Raw genomic sequence first — 19,991 nt, forward strand, 5'->3', positions numbered from 1 at the left:
CATCTTCCTGCCAGATGTTTCCACAGGCTTTTTTGGCTTTGAAGACTTAACTTTGATTAAAGGAAAAAATTACTAAACTGACTAATTTGCTCTAAACATTTGTCTTTTTAAATATTACTGTAAACTCTTGTACTAAAAGTCTATTTTTTACCACACTAGAGTGATGGGTTTTGTTTTTTCTTTACCCTTCCCTCCTCACACTCTTGTCCTGGCCCCAGATCTGCAAGTTGCTCTGCATAGTATGCCTGCTTGCACACCACCTGCGAGAGTGGGACCTAAATGTTTAACTCTTACCCACACTAGCTTCTTTCACTTATTTTTGGTTTATATTTTGTGGGGCTTCTCGTCTTTCATAGATTGCAATGATTTATTGTGTTAATTGTAAGATGCACTTAGGATGCCTCTGAGTTTTTTTTTAAATAGCTAGCTTAAAAATGTCATTAGTTAAATCAAAATTTCTTAACAAAAATACCTATAGTTCCTCATCTGTTTTGGATTCTTTAAATAAATGTTCCAGTTTCTGATTCTGCTAGATCTTCTTCATTCAAGATTTTGTATAGTAACTAATGTTGCTGCTCTTAGTGTTTTATGTAATCAAATGCAGCTTTTTGTTACATGTATGCCAATCCAAAAGGAAACATGCTAATATAATTTCAACCAATATGAAACCCGCTAATAGTTTTCAGAAAAAAGTGGCTTTAGGAAGTGTTGCATTTTTCTTAATTCCTTTTTGGATAAATCTGCTATAACTGTAGAACTCTAATCTTCCCATTGTTTTTGTTTTTTGCCAGAAACTCCAGATGAAAATGGCAAAACCCAGCGAGCAGACAGTCTTATTATGAAGAAGATAAAGAAAAAGAAGAAAAAGAAACACCGGGAGGATATGAGAGGGAAACGCCTTAAAATGTACAACAAAGAAGTACAAACAGTTTGTGCCGGACTTACTCGCATCAACAAAGAGATTCTGACTCAAGGACAGAGTGATAACTCAGAAGTGAACAAGGAATCCTTCAGGTATCTGAAAGATGAGCAGCTGTGTCGACTGAATTTGGGAATGCAGGAATATCGGGTACCCCAGGGAGTTCAGACACCATTTATGACTCACCAAGAGCACTCTGTTCGCAGCAGTTTCTTGAAAACTGGCACTAAATTTAGTAACTTTATTCATGAAGAACATCAGTCTAATGGTGGTGCTTTGGTCCTTCATGCCTACATGGATGAACTCTCATTTTTGTCTCCAGTGGAGATGGAGAGATTTGCAGAAGAATTTCTTGCTTTGTCATTCAGTGAAAATGAGAAAAATGCAGCCTACTATGCTTTAGCCATAGTACATGGGGCAGCTGCCTATTTGCCAGACTTCCTGGATTATTTTGCTTTTAATTTCCCTAACACTCCAGTGAAAATGGAAATCCTGGGCAAGAAGGACATAGAAACGACGACTATTTCAAATTTTCACACTCAGGTAATGTAAATGTTCTTAAACGTATGAAGATTCAACAATTTTTTTTGGTTAGTCTCTGGATTTATACTGATGGACAAGAGATGAGTGATAAAATCCATGGATATTTGTGTCTTGAAGCCTCTTCTCCCCGCCCACAGGGGAAGATGATGGTATTTGTACCAGGTTGTTGTTCCTGGCCTGTACTTGGGGGAGCTCTATCTTTTGCATTCATGTCTGATTAGGAAACTTCTAAAACCTTAATCCCCATTCCAGAGCCTACTGACTAGTACAGAGACCTCTGTACTAAGACAGTAGTTCTCAAACTTCAGCAACCCAAGGGACCCCCCACTTTGATTTAAACATTTTTGGGGCCCTCCAACCCCTGGCCCTACCTCTCACTCCACCCCCCCCCACTCACTTTCATCGGGTTGGGGTGCAGGCCCTCGGAGGGAGTTTGCATGTGGGGTGGGGGCAGGGGTGGGTGCAGGCTCTGGGCTGGGATTGGTGCAGGAGGAGGTGAGGGGTTCGGGTTCCAGCCCAATGGTGCTTACCTCAGTGGCTCCCAAAAGTGACTGGCACATCTCTCTGGCAGTGACTCATAAGAAGGGGAGGCCAGGGGGTGTCTGCACGCTGCCCCTGCCCACAAGCACCACCGCTGCAGTTCATGGCCAATGGGAGCCACAGAGTCAGCGCTCGGGAAGCTGCCTGCAGGGCCACAGGGATGTGCTGGCAGCTTCCACAAGCGGCGTGTGACCAGGACAGACAGGGAGCCTGCCTTAGCCCCACTGCCCCATCAAACTTTTAGTGCCTAAAATCTCCTGGTTTGGCTTCAGTAGCTTCTGGGGGGGGAGTTGAGTTGATCAGCAAGGCCTGTGGCCCACGAGGAGTTCCCTCAAGGACCCCAGTTTGAGAAACACTGTACTAAGCTATTCCTTCCCCAGCCTTCCATTTAGTGGATCCTTCTCCCTGTTAATAGGTCCAGTGCCTGCCTTTTCTATTGTTCCTAGTTTTCACAAGCAGCAGTAACTAAAAATGAGACTTCAGAAGCCTCCCCTGGGCAACATATATAGTAGCACTAAAATCAATCAGTTTTGTCAACTTTAAGCAGCTGCTTGTGAAAAATAAGAACAGCAGCGAAGTCGCACATCCATAAGGGATGGGAACTTTTTAAAAACTGCAGAGATGGATTGTTTAGGCCAGGGTGGGCAAACTACAGCACACGGGCCACATCCAGCCTGCCAGCAGATTTTAATCTGGCCCTTGAGCTCCTGCTGGGGAGCAGGATCTGGGGCTTGCCCCACTTCAGCCAGGATGTGGGGTCGGGGGCTGCGCATGAATGCTGCAGCTCCAGGAAGTAGCAGCATGTCCCCCCTCTGACTCCAATGGGTAAGGTTAGCCAGGGGACACTACACACTGCCTCCACCCCAAGTGCCATCCCTGCAGCTCCCATTGGCTGAAGTGCAGCCAATGAGAGCTGCAGTGGCAGCGCCTGTGGATGGGGCAGTGCCTCCATGTAGGATCTGGAGGGGGGACGTGCTGCTGCTTCCGGGAGCTGCTTAAGGTAAGCACCATGCAGAGCCTCAGCCCATCCTGTGTCCCAACCCTGATTTCCTCCCCCCCCCCCCCGAACTGCTTGATTCCCAGCTTGGGGAACTGTCCTGCACCCCAAACCCCTGCACCACCAGCCAGAGCCCTCAGCCCCCCTCCCGCACCCTGAACTCCTCTGGCCTCACCCACTCCTGCACCAATCCCAATTTTGTGAGCATTCATCGCCTGCCATACAATTTCCATATCCAGATTTGGCTCTCAGGCCAAAAAGTTTTCCCACCCCTGGTTTAGGCCCTCTATTTGCCAGCAATAGGCTTCTAATCACCTGTGTTGTGTAGATATTTTCAAGCTCTGATAAATTCAATATAACTTAGTTTGACTGTTTATACAGTAACTTCAAACTCTAGTTTTCCCAAGAGAATCTGCTTCAGTCCTGATCTAAAATATAACACAGTAATAGTGTCATGGGAACTTGCTATTCTGGGCACTTGTTAGCCTATCTTTTTATCAGTAAACATCAGTATTTTACTTGTGATAGGAAAGTAAAATTTACAAGACTGTAATAGATGCCTGCAAACATAACTGACTTCCATATGCTCTAGTAATGTTTGTTGTAGGAAAAATTTGGCATTTAAAACAAACTGGAAACCACTTAAAATTCATATTACAAAACAAATGTTGGCCATACTAGATGGTGCTGGCTAATCTGTAAAATCACTCTCAAAGTGGGGACGTGCTCCAGTGACATTGAAACACATCACCTAGCCTGCTTATTAATCATTGGTTGTCGTCCACTTTGCCCCCCACCCCCCAATCCCCGTCCTTTATTTGGAATCCTAACTTTCCATTGCCTTTTTGGTAGGCGTTCCATCTGGGAAGACTTGCATTATCCCTCTGTGGGCCCAGTCTCAATTCTTATATCTAGAATTCATTGGTTTTTATGCAAGAGTCTTGGATAGATGAGGAATACAGGATTAGTTTGGATTAACTTTGATTTAGGAGTCTTGCTTGGGGAAATCAGCTACATCTAATTTGCTCTGAAAAGACACTTTTTCAAGCAAGGCCCATTGTTTAAATTGAGCTGGTAAATCACATAAAGCTGGAAAAGAAGCTTGCCTTTCCCTGAGCCTCAAGTTGAATGAGCCATTAGCAAAACTAGGAACCAGTTATTCAAAAAAATCAGGATTTTGCCCCAGACTCAGATTTCAAAGGCTGTTTCTATGTTGGATCATTTTGCAGCTAAATATTTGAGTCTGTAGGATATCCAGTTCTCAACAGGTCCTTTTGCCATAAAGTTACCCATTCAGGAGTCAAATTATATACTACTTGATGTTCCGAGGCCTTATTACTTTCGTTCTTTGTAAATTAGCGACATCACACTTTTGTTCAATCTATCTGCACAGCTCATACTTTACTAGTGAGTTACTGGATTTGTCCATGTGCTGTGTTAACTCAGGCTTCTCAGTGTCTCCTATTTCCACCTACAATAAGTATCCAAAGTAGAATTGTAAATATTAGAATATCTCTAAAGCTCTCTCTACAGTAGAGAGAGCAGGCAAGGCTGATACAGAGAGGTCGCAAGGTGGCGCGACCTCGTGGAGGAACATGCAAAACAAAAAGCATCTTCGATTTTGACATTGTTACCATAATAAGGTACCAAAGTGCTGACTTTCATAGTTTTTGTTTTTGGTGGAGGTTTTATTCCTTTAAGGTTTTTTATCCTTGTAAGGTTAAATAGGATTTTAAGAGGCAGGAGCACAACAGCATGTTACTTAACTTACAAAATAAGCCAGGTCTGTTGAAGCCACCTAAGAAATGCATGGCAGAGGATGCATACGTTTGCCATGTTGTAACAAACGACTTGAAAATTTAGTTGTGGTTTTTTAATCTAAAGATTGAGAAGTCAACCCAATGTACTTGGGATGGGGAAGAGGCAACACCACAGAAGAGAGTGACAAAACAGGACGACTCTGTGGTAGAAGTATTGGCCAAATCTGTATTCAGTGTTCCCATTTGAGACTAAAAACTATTCCTGTGAACAAATAAAGTACCAATCTTGTCTTCCTTAAACATTTTAAATGGAGGTGAGGTTTACCTAATGAAACAATATTTATTATCCGCTTATGCCAAAGCATGTTTAGCTGTGAACTAGTCTTCCAGCAGGTGTTAACAGAATTTTCAGTTCGTGTTGCCAGATCTGTGCATTCACTGCTACCATTATGACTTTTTGGCTATGCCTATACTACAGGGTAGGGGGTTTCCCTCCCCCACGCCACCCCCTGCTTGCTGTTTTTGCTAGTTCTTATTAAGCTAGCATGGGTGTAAATACCCGAGTAGCTGCAGTAGCACGGGTAGCAGCAGCAGCAGAGGCATGGCTTACTGGGCCAAGTACAGACCTGCCTGAAACAGAGTATATACCCACATGGCTACGCCGTGCTATGCCACTGCTCCTGTTACCCATGCTACCGTGGCTATGCTGGCATACTCGTACTGGCTCAATGAGAGCTAGGACAAATGTGTGCACTTCAAGGGATAAGTGTTTTGAAGTGTTGACAGCGCTAAAGAGGGTTTACAACACTCCATGCACAGAGTGAACTCTAATTGGTCTGGAATTGGTAAACACAAATGGCTACTCAGCAGCAAGAACTGAAATGTCTGAAATAATATTGACATCTGTAACCTATGCTTTGCTGTGAGAACTATTTAACCTACAGAAATAAGATTCATAGAAGTCTTGTCTGCAGTTTTTTTGCTATTGTACCCTCTAGCAACTCAATTGCTTGATTTTTAGTGCCTACAATAACCCTTGATGGTTGAAATTGCCAGCTAAACGAATGCATAAATGGACTATGACCACTGAATCAAAAAGTTGGAGCAGTTTTGATGTTCTACAGGTCGGTCCAGTCCAGTAAAGAATTTTGTTAAAACCTGCCCTGTAACCCGGGGTGCCTCTGTGTTGTGCATTTTTGGTTCAGAACTCTGACATCGGCATGCTCGCAGCACAGTGATCTCACCCTGGCTTCCACCAGACTAGTTACTCCTTGCAGGGCTGATACTAACACCCTCCCAGTCCTGAGTTCTCCTCAAAAAAATCTTTCTCTGCAGTGCTCAATCCCTTCTGACTGTAGCACCCACAGACCATTATCAAGTTTGCTGCTTTAAAGAGAGTACACAGCATCTTATTAAATTAGTGGGATGGCAAGCCACCTACTTCAGTCAAACAACTGAGTTGGCTTATGGTAAAAGTTAAAGCAAGTTCCTTAACAAAAGGATGTATGTTTAAGTGATTCTGAGTATAAGGAAGAAGGATAAAAGTAGTTACAAACAAAAGTAAAAATATACTTCTAAGACTAAAACTCACTTAACAAATGTTTTTTGTTCAGTGTTACTCACCATAGTCATTCTTCCAGGATGGCTAGCCAGCCCATTCTTTAGCCAGGGCTCAACACGCTGAGCTCAAAGACCTTGGTTGGTTTCCTTCCTTCCTTCCTTCCTTCCTTCCTTCCTTCCTTCCTTAGATGATGGCTAAAATAAGTTTTTTCTCCCCTCTTTAGTAATCAAACCTTTGAAATTTATTCTTCTGAAGTGTATTCCTAGATACAGTTCCATTCCTTTGCTCAGTGCAGGTACCATGCTGTCTAGTGTAGATGCCATGATGGCTTCTCCTCCCACCTTTTGATTTTTTTTTACAATGCAGTTAATCTTCCTGCAATCTTTGATACAAATGAATAGTACACTGTCCTTGGTCACACCTGGCTTGGGATGTTGGCCCCTTTTTTTGGTCTGGAAAAACGTATTTATCGACTTCCCTTGACAAGTGTGGTTAAAACACATTTTAGTTGCACATTTATATAATTCTTTGTAGGTTAACAATACATACACCATGCAGTAATAAAGATCAGTGAGTCATTAGTTTTCCAGTTATAACTGGGGGGGAAAAAATGACACACGTGTGAGATGTTTAAGCTGGTCAGGCCATCTGAGTCTTACTGTTATGTACCTTAGAGGCTTTTAAGGCCTCTCTTGACAAAGCCCTGCCTGGGATGACTTAGTTGGTGTTTGGTCCTGCTTCGAGCAGGGGATTGGACTAATGACCTCCTGAGGTCTCTTCCAACCCTAATCTTCTGTGATTCTATAGATCCTGCTAATTTAGGATTTACCTTGAACAATTCTGCATTCAAGTTTCTTTGCCAGGAGCTTTCCCTTTTAAAAAAAAAAAAAAAAAAAAAATTGGCTTCAATTATCTCTTCCTTAGTTGGGGTGTCTTGTTGACAAGACAAGATCTTCTTCTGCCTCCTGGATGTTTGCTTCCTCTTTAGGTGTCTCCCTGTTCAGCAATTCTTTGAAATGCCCAGTGTGTTCCTTCTTTTTCAGTTGCTAGTAGGTGTCCTTGTTTCTGAGTAGTGTGTGTTTGGTGTCTGCCATTTACCACTGATAAGCCATGTCATTTTGTAGACAGTTCCTTGTTCATCACAAGCAGCTGCATCCTCTCCTTGTGTTGCCAGATTGCCAACATAATGCAGTTTGTCCACTCTCACAAGGAGTTTGACCTCCTAATATGCCTTGCTATACTGCTCATGGTATTTGTCCAGTGGCAAAAGCCGAAAGGAAGCCACTGGCATGAAGACTGAAGTGCTCAACACCAAGACAAAAACCAAACTTGTTTTTTGGAACGTACAGACAATATATGAAACAGGGAAGCTAGCTCAGGTCACAGCAGAGATGAGAAACTACAGCTTGCAGAGATGAGAAACTACAGCTTACATATCCTGGGTGTCAGCGAGAGCAGATAAATGGGATCAGGAAGATTAACAGCAGCCTTGAGAGAAACTTTACTGTTTTCTGGGTGGGATGATGGACAACACCATGAGGGTGTTGCCATCCTGTTTGAGGAAGGGAGTGGAGTATTCCCTGCCTGAATGGAAATCCTTCAGCAGCAGACTTATGAGACTCAGACTGAAAGGGAAACATAATATCACCCTGATTCAGTGATATGCTCTGACAAATGACAGTGAAGAAGTAAAGAACAAATTCTACCTTACGCTACAGGCGAAGTTAGGGAGAGTACCCATGTCACGACCTAATTATCGTCATAGGAGACCTGAATGCCAGGTCAGTAAGGACAACACAAACAATGACAGAGCAATGAGAAGACATGGGTGTGGCACCATGAATGAAAAAGAAGAAAGGCTTGTTGGTTTCTGTAATATGAATGACCTAATCATTGGCGGAACCCTCTTTGAACATTGTGAAATTCACAGGCTGACATGGTGTTCTCCAAATGGTAAAGATAAGAACCAGATTGGCCACTGATCATGATATGGTCAATGGTGAGGCTCACTGACAGAGGTGAAAGTGAGAGGGGGTGGAGGGAGATGTTGGCAGCAACCACCACCTTGTGACAGCCTCCATCAAGCTAAAACTGAAGTGTGGGCCCACCAAACAAGGGACACAGATGTTATGACATTGACAAGCTAAAGTCCCGTGAAATACAGAAAGCCTTCATTCTGCAGTTAAAGAACAGGTTTCAAGCACTTGCAGACCTTGATGAAGAGGAGGGGAATGCAGATGAGATCAACAAGAAGTAGGACAAAGTAACAGCAATTTATAAATAGAGCAGTGAAGCCTGTCTAGGCTACAGGCGGAAGAGATGTAAGGAGTGGATTACACCCAGCACATCAAACACCATAAAAACCAGACAAGCCCTGAAGAAAACAGTTTGACACAATCCCAGAAGCATAATGTACAACCTGTAAATTCTTAAAGTACACACTTAGCTTTGTCACATCAATCAAGCTGTCGTGAGAATGTAGAGTTGTATGTTTGACTAAAAGGCTGCATCTGCATAGCCCAGCAGTTAGGACTACAGGGTTGTAAGTTGAAGCATACACTAGTGTGCTACACTGTAACTCTCCTGTGTGGATGCTGCTAGTGTGACCTAAAAGTCCTCCTTAAACAGGAATCCATTAATGCAAAGTAGGAGCCTTTTAGTTTGTACCTCTAGGTCAGGTCCATAAGGGAGAGTTACACCACAGTATGCTAATGCATGCTGCAGTTTACACTGTCTGTAGTCTGATTACTATGGGACCATGTAGATAAGCCCTAAACTGTTTCTAAATTATAGAAAGCAGTTAAACTTTTAAAAATTACTGTTCTTGAAAGATGCTAGAGAGAACTGAAGTTCTGTGTCTACAGAAGAGAGCACAGTGGCTAAGTTTTGTAACACAGTCCTGTGAATATCTACCTCTTGATGTGGAGGGACCACCTCTAGGGTTAAGAAGCTTCCTAAAAGCACATTCATTAGTCTCTCTACTCATTTGGCAATAAAACTGCCCAGATTGGTAGCTTGTGTACTGTGGCCATTGCTGTAGTAGGAATTAGGCTATGTACAGAATTTACTTTATTTACAGGATCTTAAAATTAATGTCTCTGCAGAACTTAAACTTATGGTAGAGTATTCCTATGTAATTGGCTTAGTTGAACATCTGGACAGTGCAGTTCAGTGGAATTTTGCAGTTGAAACTCCAGAGATCTAAAAAACTGCTTATATTTGGGCCCTTGAAAGAGGCTTGTACTCTTCAGAAAGTGTCAGTCTGAACCAAATCTTCATGAAAATATCTATTTTTCGTGAGGAAGAGGGTAGCTGGAGTTACTTGTTAACTTTGCTCTTCAAATATGCAACACATTTTCTTCCAGCACCAAAGTCTTGACCTAGAATCTGAGAATCTTACCGTTATTTCTGGCATGTTGATCAACAAAGATTCTATAATCTGAATCTAGTTAGCAATTCTATTTTGTTCTGGCTCGCATCAGCTCCAGCAAGTTCTTCCAGAGCTATATTAGATCTGGGGTGTGAATAACTTATTTTAGTAAGTGAGCATCACTGTCTCAAAGCTAGCTGACCCACAAAATAGAAAGATGCCCTCTTCAGAGAACTAGTTTTGATTTGGGTACCTAAAACAACTCTAGAGAGCAAATGCTTCTTGCTGGCCTCTCTGGGGAAGTGAGAACAAGGTATCTTAACATGGGTTAAATTGCATTGGTTTTTAAATAGTCATTAGAGACAGACAATCTTACTAAATGTTTTTAAATCCAACTTTGAAACCAGTTCTGTGTGAAGAGAGAAGACTAGTGCTAGCAATGGTTGAATGTACCTGCCTTGTAAGGCAGTCTGGAAGCATATATAATTTTTTTCCACTCCCTAAAAGCAAAGGGGTTAAGTTTGTTCATCTTCCCTCTTTGGTAGAGATGGGTTATTTTCTTTGCAGTGTAAGACATGTATCTGAAATGAAATATTTTTGCTCATGTAAAGCCTGAATGTTTCTCATTTTTTATTTTTGCTTCCTTTCACCAATTTCTCTTAAACTCTGTCAGGGATGCTGTATTAGATATAACAATGATACTTTAATTCCTGCAGCTGAATATCCTCCGCTATGAGTTGATTGTTAATAGCTTGCCTTTTTGTCTTAAGGAAATACTTAAGGGTTCAATCAGTTATCGCTATAGAGTGTAGAGAAATAAGATCGTTCTGCCCATTCTTGCAACACAAACAATATAAAGAGATGAGATTACAATTTTTATCTTACCTGCCTTTTCTTTTAAAATATCAGCACATCAGATGTTAACACAAGTGTTGTAAAACTACCTTCTCCATATCTGATTTGACTGCCTCCTGAAATGTCCAAGACTAACTTTGCTCTTACTTTCTTGAACAAAAGCTTGTTCTGTTTACATAATGTGCTAATTATTGGGCAATTTAAATTTCTTACAGAAAATATATTGTGTTAAGCTTCTATGTGTAACTTAATTAGACTTATCATGTTTTTAAAAGCTAGCAAGACTTGTTTAACGTCTACACTACTTCTCTAATTCTAAATGATTGATTGTCATTCACCAAGTGGGGGGGGAAAAAAAACCTACTGGAATGGCTTAACCAACTTTCTTTTGTTCTTGTTTCCACCTTTCTGCTTTTGAGTAGTAAGCTTGTTTGTGTTCTTACTTTCAGTTTCCTGCCCAAGTACTCGAATGGCTGGCTTCCAAAATGTCAAATCAACTGCATTGTGTATCTTAAACTGCCATTTTTTTTTTCATTCAAGTGTCACGAGCATGTTAGAGTACCTTGGCCAATTAACTCTTAACTTCAAGAGGCATAATCTCACTCTAGATTTATGTAGATGTTGGAGGATACATGCTAGGAGGAAGTGTGCTGCTTATTCCATCTGTGCCAATGGGGGGAGAGGAGAGGTCTAAACTATTACCCCACTAATTAATATACAATTTAAAAGCTATAGTTTTTTCCTAGAACATGCATATTTTTTCATTTCTAGTGTGCCTTCCTTTCAAATGGCTTAAGGCTTTACGAACACCAATACCCTTAGCCTCCTTTACTTTACAACTAGGTAAATATTACTGATTTTTCCAAGTAGTGGAAACTTAGATATGTTTTGCGGGTAGTCAAGAATGATGCATTTCAGAAACAAGTGAAGACCTAATCCATATTAATGCAGAGAATATCTAAAATTGTCTGTCATTCTTATGCTTACTCATTCCTTCCTCTATGACCCACTTTTCCCATGCTAATCATGCAGCTATTCCATAAGACCAATAAACACTGTGATAGTTCTTTATAACTAGTTCTACTCTTTTTTTTTTTATTAACCTCACCATCACACTGCTACCAACATTGAAGGGAGAGTAAAGAATGAAATTTGGTCCATTATAAGTCAGTAGCTGATCAAAGGTAGAACCCTAAACTCCCTCTTTACTCAACATGTTACCAGTATGGAGTGAATAACTTCGGTGTTTTAAGAGTAATAAATGTTGCTTAAAGTGCTATACTAAGTGTGAGATTATTAGTACCTTCTGTCCCATTTAAAAGGGTGCCTAAAACTCTAACCCAAGCACCTAGTGGGATGAAGAAACTGCCATCTAGTGATTTTATAATTAACTCAAAGCAGTGAGACCTTGTAGTTGTCGAGGGTGAGGTGGTCACAAATGCTTGCTCAGAAGCAAATGCTTAAGTTAAAAACAAGAGGGACTCCTGGACAGCATGCTCTCATGGTTGGTCGTCATCTTGTTAGTGTGCACAGACAAATGACCCGGTCACTTATCTGCCTCTGAAAGAAGAGGGATGAGGCTGTGTAAAGTGAAAATGAGTAACTTTTTGGGGTGGGGAGGAAAGGTACATAACTAAGAGATCACAAGAAGGCAAGCACAAAGTAACCAACAAGCAAAGTCTCACTGGGAAATAAGCTAGTACTCAAAAGTTGAGACAGGTCTTGTTGCTGGAGTTCGGCTGGGTGCCAATCTAAACATTAAAATTTGCTTTTCCTTTAGCAGACACTGTCTGCATCACTATCATTAAACTGTGTTTGGCCACCCAAACTTCCTATGGCATGTTTAGTGCATAAATAAAACTTGCACAGTGAAGTGACATTCCATATGTTTGACATCACCACTGACCTGTTTAAACTGGGGGCTGTTGGTCAGATTCTGTCCCATGACACTGCTCATGAGCCACAAAAGGATCAGAGACAGGCTGTAAGCTACCTGCTAGGGATTCTCCCATTGTGGGAGGATTCTCCTTTTGACATGACATCACTTCTGCATTTTGACAGTTTTGGGGTTCAACAGACAAGTAAGGGACTCTCACCACCAGGACTGTAATCCTGGTTGTCTCTGTGCTGTGCAGCCTAGGTTCAGAGCCCTGACACTAGCAACATGCTCACAGCAAAATAGCCTTGCCCTTGCTTCCACCAGCCTTGGTTATTCCTTGCTTGGTGACCGCAACAGCTTCCCAGTCCTAAATTTCCCCCAAACCATCTGCTTTGTAGTGTCCAGCCTTCTTGCTGAACACTTACAGAAGTTAAGTTTGCTGTTTTCTTAGACGGGACCCACCAGTTTAACAAACACTAGTTTAATCAAAACACTGAATTTTTTTATGGTAAAACAAGCATTTAAAATAAAGGATGGGTTTAAGTGATACCAAGTGTAAGTAATATTGTTACAATCAAACAAAAGTAAAAATATATTTCTAAGACTAAAACCTCATTTAACAAACTAGAGTCTTTTGTTCAAAGAAGTTTCTCTTTTCCAGCATGGCTGACCAGACTTTCTGGCCAGGCACTTCGAGCTTTGTGAAAGGTTGTATGTGTGGTGCTGTCTTTGTTTTTGCTTTGTTTTGTTTCTTTTGGTGGAAGATGCCAAAATAGTGTTTCTTTCTGCTTACATCTTCCCAAAGTTCACTGACCCTGCTTTGAGTGGCAGGAAGATTTCCTGGGGGTGCAGTCTCTGTCCCCTGTTGAGATTAAGTGGTCATCTTTCCCTGCTTGTTCCCCTGATGTCTTTGTTTGCCATGTATATAATTGAGCCTCTCTTTCGTCACACTTTACTTAATTTACATTGAAGACACATTCCTTAGTCTGGAACAGGCATGGCTTAGGTTGGGGTAGTCAATTTTTTTATCAAGGCCCAAATTTCTTGGTCAAAGTATAGTTAAGGTACAGACTCCAGAGAAAATAATAATAAAACCAATAATTAAACTAAAATATTTTGTGGTCTGTTCAAAAGTGTCTGGTGGTCCAGATTTTGTCTGTGGTCCACCTGCTGACTACCCTGGCTTAGGCACTGCTTATCAAATACATATCTATGAAGTCCTTTTTGGGTTTACTATACATACATCACACATATATTAATTATCAGTGAGTTATTATTTTTCCAGTGATATTACATGCACCTTTTGGGTATCATCATGACAAGTGTGCCAGCTGGCATTGGGGTGCTCTTAATGGGTCACATTCATCTTCCTCTTTGCAAGCCCCAGTAGAAGGGCCGAGGAAGAATAGCTGCTGGAGAATGCTGCAGTCTGGAAATCCCTAGCTAGTAGATGGTCTCTTGAAAGATATTGTTAGCTGGCACATAAGGTAAGGGTAAGTGGTAACTACTTCATGTTCCATAAGTCTTAAAACAGAAGGCCCACATACAGTAGAAAAACACTTCAAAAAAATCAGCTGTTTCCTTTGATTTTTTTTACAAGAAACTTGTCAAATTTTGAAATAATTCAGCAATATACTTTGTTCTTTGAAACTAGTGTGATTAACATTTTGTACATCAGAAATAAAAACGTTTATTTCAAGATTTGGATCTGGAATTATTTATGCAGTAACATATAACACTATCTAGGTTTATTTTATTTTATTTTTTTTTTTCTTCAGATTGGAATAAGTATCAGTCAGATGTTTGTCTTTTGTCAGCTGGAAATTTTCCCTTGCTTTAGTTCAGAGAAAACTACATCCTATGCGTGTATATCACTTCCAGATAAAGCCTGTCCCTTTTGGCTTCATCAGTAGAACCTGCAAAATACTGATGAACCTCTGAATGATCTAAAAGGTGAACCTTAAAGGGCCAGATTCTCAGCTGGTATAAATTACTGTACCGCCTACTTCACTATTCTAACTTGACCCCATCTTGGCTAGCCTAAGGACTTCATATTCTCCAAATCATTGTTTTTCTTCAATCTACTGCTAGATTGGTAGTTTGCTAAAGGACTACAGAACAAGAATTTAGTTTCTTCTGCTTTATTCTATTCCCATACTAGCTCTGAACAAGGTGGATTTGATTTAAATCACTAGTCAGGAAGACTCTATTTGATCATGGATTTCTAAATAAATGTACATTCTTGTTTGGTATAACTTAATACATATTTTCCACAACTCAGATGTAGGTTTCATTTTTCAAAGGTGTACACTATACATTTTTAAGTGATTTATTTTGAAAACTTTTTGGATTAGTTTTACAGCTATATCAGAAAATGAATGATTGGCTACTTCATTTACCAAAGTTAACTGAAGCAGATAGTTCACCTCTCAATGATTTCATAAATATCTCCAATTCAACAGGTTAATCATTAATATTTGGAGCATTTTCTTGCCATGCTGTATTAGGAGAACCTCACCAGACATTTAAATTTTTATTTAACTAAAACAACATTATGTAGTCTGGATTTTTTTTTTCTTCAACAGCTAACATTTTAACAAAACAAGCATATGAATTTTTGAATTTAGTTAAACATTCAAGTTTTTTTTAAATCAGGTTTGTTTTTGTTAAAATTAACTAAAATAAAATTAAATAGACTGTCAACCAGATCAGCATGAGAAATTTAAAATATTGGCTTCTGCAGCTAGCTCAGTCATCTTCACCTTCATTTTCCTGTTCATGATCTGGAAAAGAAAAACAAGCTTTCCTGCTTTTTCAGGTCCCAAACAATTTCTCAATTTTGAATCAATTAGTCCAAAGGAAGAAAATATTCTTTCTACACTGGTAGAAGAAGCTACTGCTGTTAAAAGTGAGATTATCACCTCAACAGTCTCTGAATCCAAGTGCTTAATTGATTTCCACCAGTTCACTGATGTGACTTTCTTTAAAACATCAGCAAACATCTATTTCTTGAATAGTTCACCCTTAGCTCTGAAGTTTTATTATAGTTGGTATAATGGAGGGATGATTGCTGGATGTCCATGTCACTGCTAACTCCTCTTCTTCAGTAGTTAAGGTTTGACCCTGCTGTATCGAGTATTGAGAATATTTGCAAGGAAATGAGCTGGAGATGGTGCTTGTCCCATTCATTTTTTAATGCTGATAACTTAACTCTCTCATTGCATATTTCTCTCTTTTAAGATCTCACTCAGTTCCTTCCAAATTTCAACAGCATCAGCAATAAAACAGCTATTTCCCTGCATTTTGTTGAAGGCTACAGAAATAGGCTTCAGGGTACTCTGCAAGTGTTCAACATTTCTCTTAAGCCCAGTATTAAGAACTTTGGCTGTGACAGTGCCGTCTATTTTTTTCACGATTTTGTTCACAAACTGTCATCAGATTAGGCCAGTTCTTGATCTAGTGCTCAAAACAGTCCACTACTGAGTTCCATCGTATGTCTTGTGGGAGAGTTAGCTTGGTTCTTCCCACTTTTTTGAGCAGCAGCTACAGAGTGGTTATGTTGCTGAAATTGCAAAATACTTCCATTAGCCTTTATTTCTGGAACACTGAAGTCTTTGGCTAGGAAGTGCATCAAATGAGAACTGCAACTGTGTGTTATTAGCTTGGGACTCTCTCTCTCTAACTTCTCGTCTTGCATACATCTGTAGCATTGTCTGTGACCAACTGCATACTAGACATTTGAATTTTTTTTCAGTTTGCTATAGCTTTTACTGCTGCTACTTGTAAGTATTCTGCTGTGTGTGCATTTCCTGATGTATCAATTGTTTCTGTAAGGAAGACATTCCCTTCTCTTGTCTCACAAGCACATACTACAGGATCATCATCACTCCACCCATCAAGACTCAGGTTAACAATTTTACCCTCTAGACCTTTTGCACGCTGCTAAATTTCTCTTTCATACACTTTGTCCAACAGTTTACCTGCAACATCTGCTCTGTTGGGTGGACTGTATCCTGGTCTTAATGACTGAACCATGTTAATGAAGTGTGGGTTCTCAATCAGATGGAAAGGAGAGTTTGTTGCATAAACAAACCAGGAAATTTTTTTAATCAATTACCCTTTTTTGCGGGGGGGATCACGCAATCTGCTGGTTTTTATCACAAATTTATCTATGGTGGTTTCTGGATTATGGAGAGTTTTCTTTTTGCAAGGATCATTTCTTTGTTGCACTGTTTGCATTTTGCACGCATGCCTGTCTTCCCCACAGGTAGAAGAACTTCATTAAAATATTCCCAAACTGGGTCTGTTTTACGGCCTGCTGCCATTAAAGGTTTCCCCTTCTAGTGAGAGAATGGTATTGTAGATCTCAAATCCGTGAAGGCCACAGTCAGAAAGACCTCAAGACTTCTGGAATATGCTGGTCAAACAGTTTCACTTTTGTTTCTACTGTCTATCCCTCCCTTCTCACATTTATCTCCAGACTACTTCTCCTTGTCCAGATCTATTCCGCCCCCAACAATCTTCTATTCATTGAACTTTTTGAAACTTTCTACTTCTAGAGAGAGGTAAGGGATTGCCTCTGTGTGTACAAATTTGCAGAGGGACAATAGTGTTGAGGTCTGTTATTTCTCCTCTGTATATTTATTTTAAAACATTTTTGCTGTTAATGAGCATGTTATCTCTGGAGACACAAATCCACAGTTTGAGAACTGCAAAACTAAGCCTCTCTGATGGTATGTTCCAGACTGAGCACTGAGTCCCATTGGGTAGACAGAAAGATTAACCTAAATAATCTATACAGAAGCCCCTGGAACTCCATAAAATTGGGTTCCTAATCCATGAGCTATTGGAACTCATTTACAACACTTTTCTTAAACATTACTTGAATATATTGTCTCATACTATATAATTAGAATTTATAATCCCTATTCTGTGATGAGCTCCATTATAGCTCAAAGATATCTTAATTAAGACTCTTTAGATTGCTCTTTGAGGAAAAAACATTTTAACAAAAAAATCTGATTTAAATTAAAAAAAAATCTGCTTTTTTTTTTTATTTAAATCATTGATTTTTATCTACCTTGGCTCTGAAGTTTTTCCTCCTTTAATGACTTATCAAATTGAGCAAATGGTTCTGAAGGATTCTTTTTAATATACAGAGACTTTCAAAAGCTGAATCAATACTGGAAAAAATTAGCCAATTTCCACTAGAGCTGCAGCTTGATGCCAGTTCATCAGGAGTGGATATTCTGACCATCGGGGGGGGGGGGGGGAGGGGGGTAGGTGTGTGTGTTTTAAAATCAGCTTGTTGTGTTATGTGAGATGCAAACAAATGGCTTTCAACTTCTTTATGAGCCATAGACTTGGTTTCTCAGAGGAGAATCTAGGCTTAGAATCATAGACTATCAGGGTTGGAAAGGACCTCAGGAAGTCATCTAGTCCAACCCCCTGCTCAAAGCGGGACCAATCCCCAACTAAATCATCCCAGCCAGGGCTTTGTCAAGCCTGACCTTAAAAATCTCTAGGGAGGTGGTGGAATCTCCTTCCTTAGGTAACCCATTCCAGTGCTTCACCACCCTCCTAGTGAAAAGTTTTTGCCTAACATCCAACCTAAATCTCCCCCACTGCAACTTGAGACTATTACTCCTTGTTCTGTCATCTGGTACCACTGAACTGTCTAGATCCATCCTCTTTGGAACCCCCTTTCAGGTAGTTGAAAGCAGCTATCAAATCCCCTCTCATTCTTCTCTTCTGCAGACTAAACAATCCTAGTTCCCTCAGCCTCTCCTCATAAGTCATGTGCTCCAGCCCCCTAATTTTGTGTTGCCCTCTGCTGGACTCTTTCCAATTTTTCCACATCCTTCTTGGAGTGTGGGGCCTAAAACTGGACACAGTACTCATGAGGCCTCACCCATATCGAATAGAGGGGAATGATCACGCCCCTTGATTTGCTGACAGTGCCCCTACTTATACAACCTAAAATGCCATGAGCCTTCTTGGCAACAAGGGCACACTGACTCATATCCAACTTTTCGTCTATAGTAGCCCCTAGGTCCTTTTCTGTAGAACTGCTGCCTAGCCATTCAGTCCTTAGGCTGTAGCAGTGCATGGGATTCTTCTGTCCTAAGTGCAGGACTCTGCACTTGTCCTTGTTGAACCGCATCAGATTTCTTTTGGCCCAATCCTCTAATTTGTCTAGGTCCTCTGTACCATATCCCTACCCTCCAGGGTATCTACCACTCTTCCCAGTTTAGTGTCATCTGCAAACTTGCTGAGGGTGCAGTCCACAGCATCCTCCAGATCATTAATGAAGATATTGAACAAAACCGGCCCCAGGACTGACCCTTGGGGCACTCTGCTTGATACTGGCTGCCAACTAGACATGGAGCCATTGATCACAACCGTTAAGCCCGATCTAGCCAGCTTTCTATGCACCTTATAGTCCATTCATCTAACCTGTATTTCTTTAACTTGCTGGCAAGAATACTGTGGGAGACTGTATCAAAAGCTTTGCTAAAGTCAAGGAATAACACATCCACTGCTTCCCCTCATCCACAGAGCCAGTTATCTCGTCATGGAAGGCAATTAGGTTAGTCAGGCATGACTTGCCCTTGGTGAATCCATGCTGACTGTTCCTGATCACTTTCCTCTCCTCTAAGTCCTTCAGAATTGATTCCTTGAGGACCTGCTCCATGATTTTTCCAGGGACTGAGGCTGACTGGCCTGTAGTTTCCCCGGATCCTCCTCCTCCTTCCCTTTTATTAAAGATGGGCGCTACATTAGCCTTTTTCCAGTCATCCAGGACCTCCCCTGATTGCCATTAGTTTTCAAAGGTAATGGCCAATGGCTGTGCAATCACATCTGCCAACTCCTTTAGCACCCTCAGATCCAGTGCACCCAGCCCCATGGACTTGTGCTCGTCCAGCTTTTCTAAATAGTCCCGAACCACTTCTTTCTCCACAGAGGGCTGGTCACCTCCTCCCCATGCTGTGCTGCCCAGTGCAGCAGTCTGGGAGCTGACCTTGTTCGTGAAGACAGAGGCAAAAAAAAGCATTGAGTACTGTAGCTTTTTCCACATCATCTGTCACTAGGTTGCCTTCCTCATTCAGTTAAGGGGCCCACACTTTCTTTTCTTTACTTCTTGTTGCTAACATACCTGAAGAAACCCTTCTTGTTACTCTTAACATCTCTTGCTAGCTGCAACGCCAAGTGTGATTTGGCCTTCCTGATTTCACTCCTGCATCCCCAAGCAATATTTTTATACTCCTCCCTGGTCATTTGCCCAATCTTCCACTCCTTATAAGCTTCTTTTTTGTGTTTCAGCAAGGATTTCACTGTTAAGCCAAGCTGGTCACTTGCCATATTTACTATTCTTTCTACACATTGGGATGGTTTGTCCCTGTAACCTCAATAAGGATTCTTTTAAAATACAGCCAGCTCTCCTGGATTCCTTTTCACCCTCATGTTATTCTCCCAGGGGATCCTGCCCATCAGTTCCCTGAGGGAGTCAAAGTCTGCTTTTCTGAAATCCAGGGTCCATATTCTGCTGCTCTCCTTTCTTCCTTGT

General features: G+C 41.0%; 1 protein-coding gene across 1 annotated transcript in view; it reads left to right on the top strand.

Annotated features, from left to right (window-relative positions):
* Positions 1-19,991, top strand: part of RSBN1 (round spermatid basic protein 1) — a 49,095-nt gene that overhangs the window by 8,405 nt on the left and 20,699 nt on the right. Inside the window, exon 2 of the mRNA XM_074936024.1 lies at positions 792-1,462. Within this exon, the coding sequence (XP_074792125.1) occupies positions 792-1,462 (671 nt within the window). The remainder of the gene's footprint in view (positions 1-791; positions 1,463-19,991) is intronic.

The sequence above is a fragment of the Natator depressus genome, chromosome 21 (genome assembly GCF_965152275.1).
Source record: "Natator depressus isolate rNatDep1 chromosome 21, rNatDep2.hap1, whole genome shotgun sequence".
NCBI lineage: Eukaryota > Metazoa > Chordata > Testudines > Cheloniidae > Natator > Natator depressus.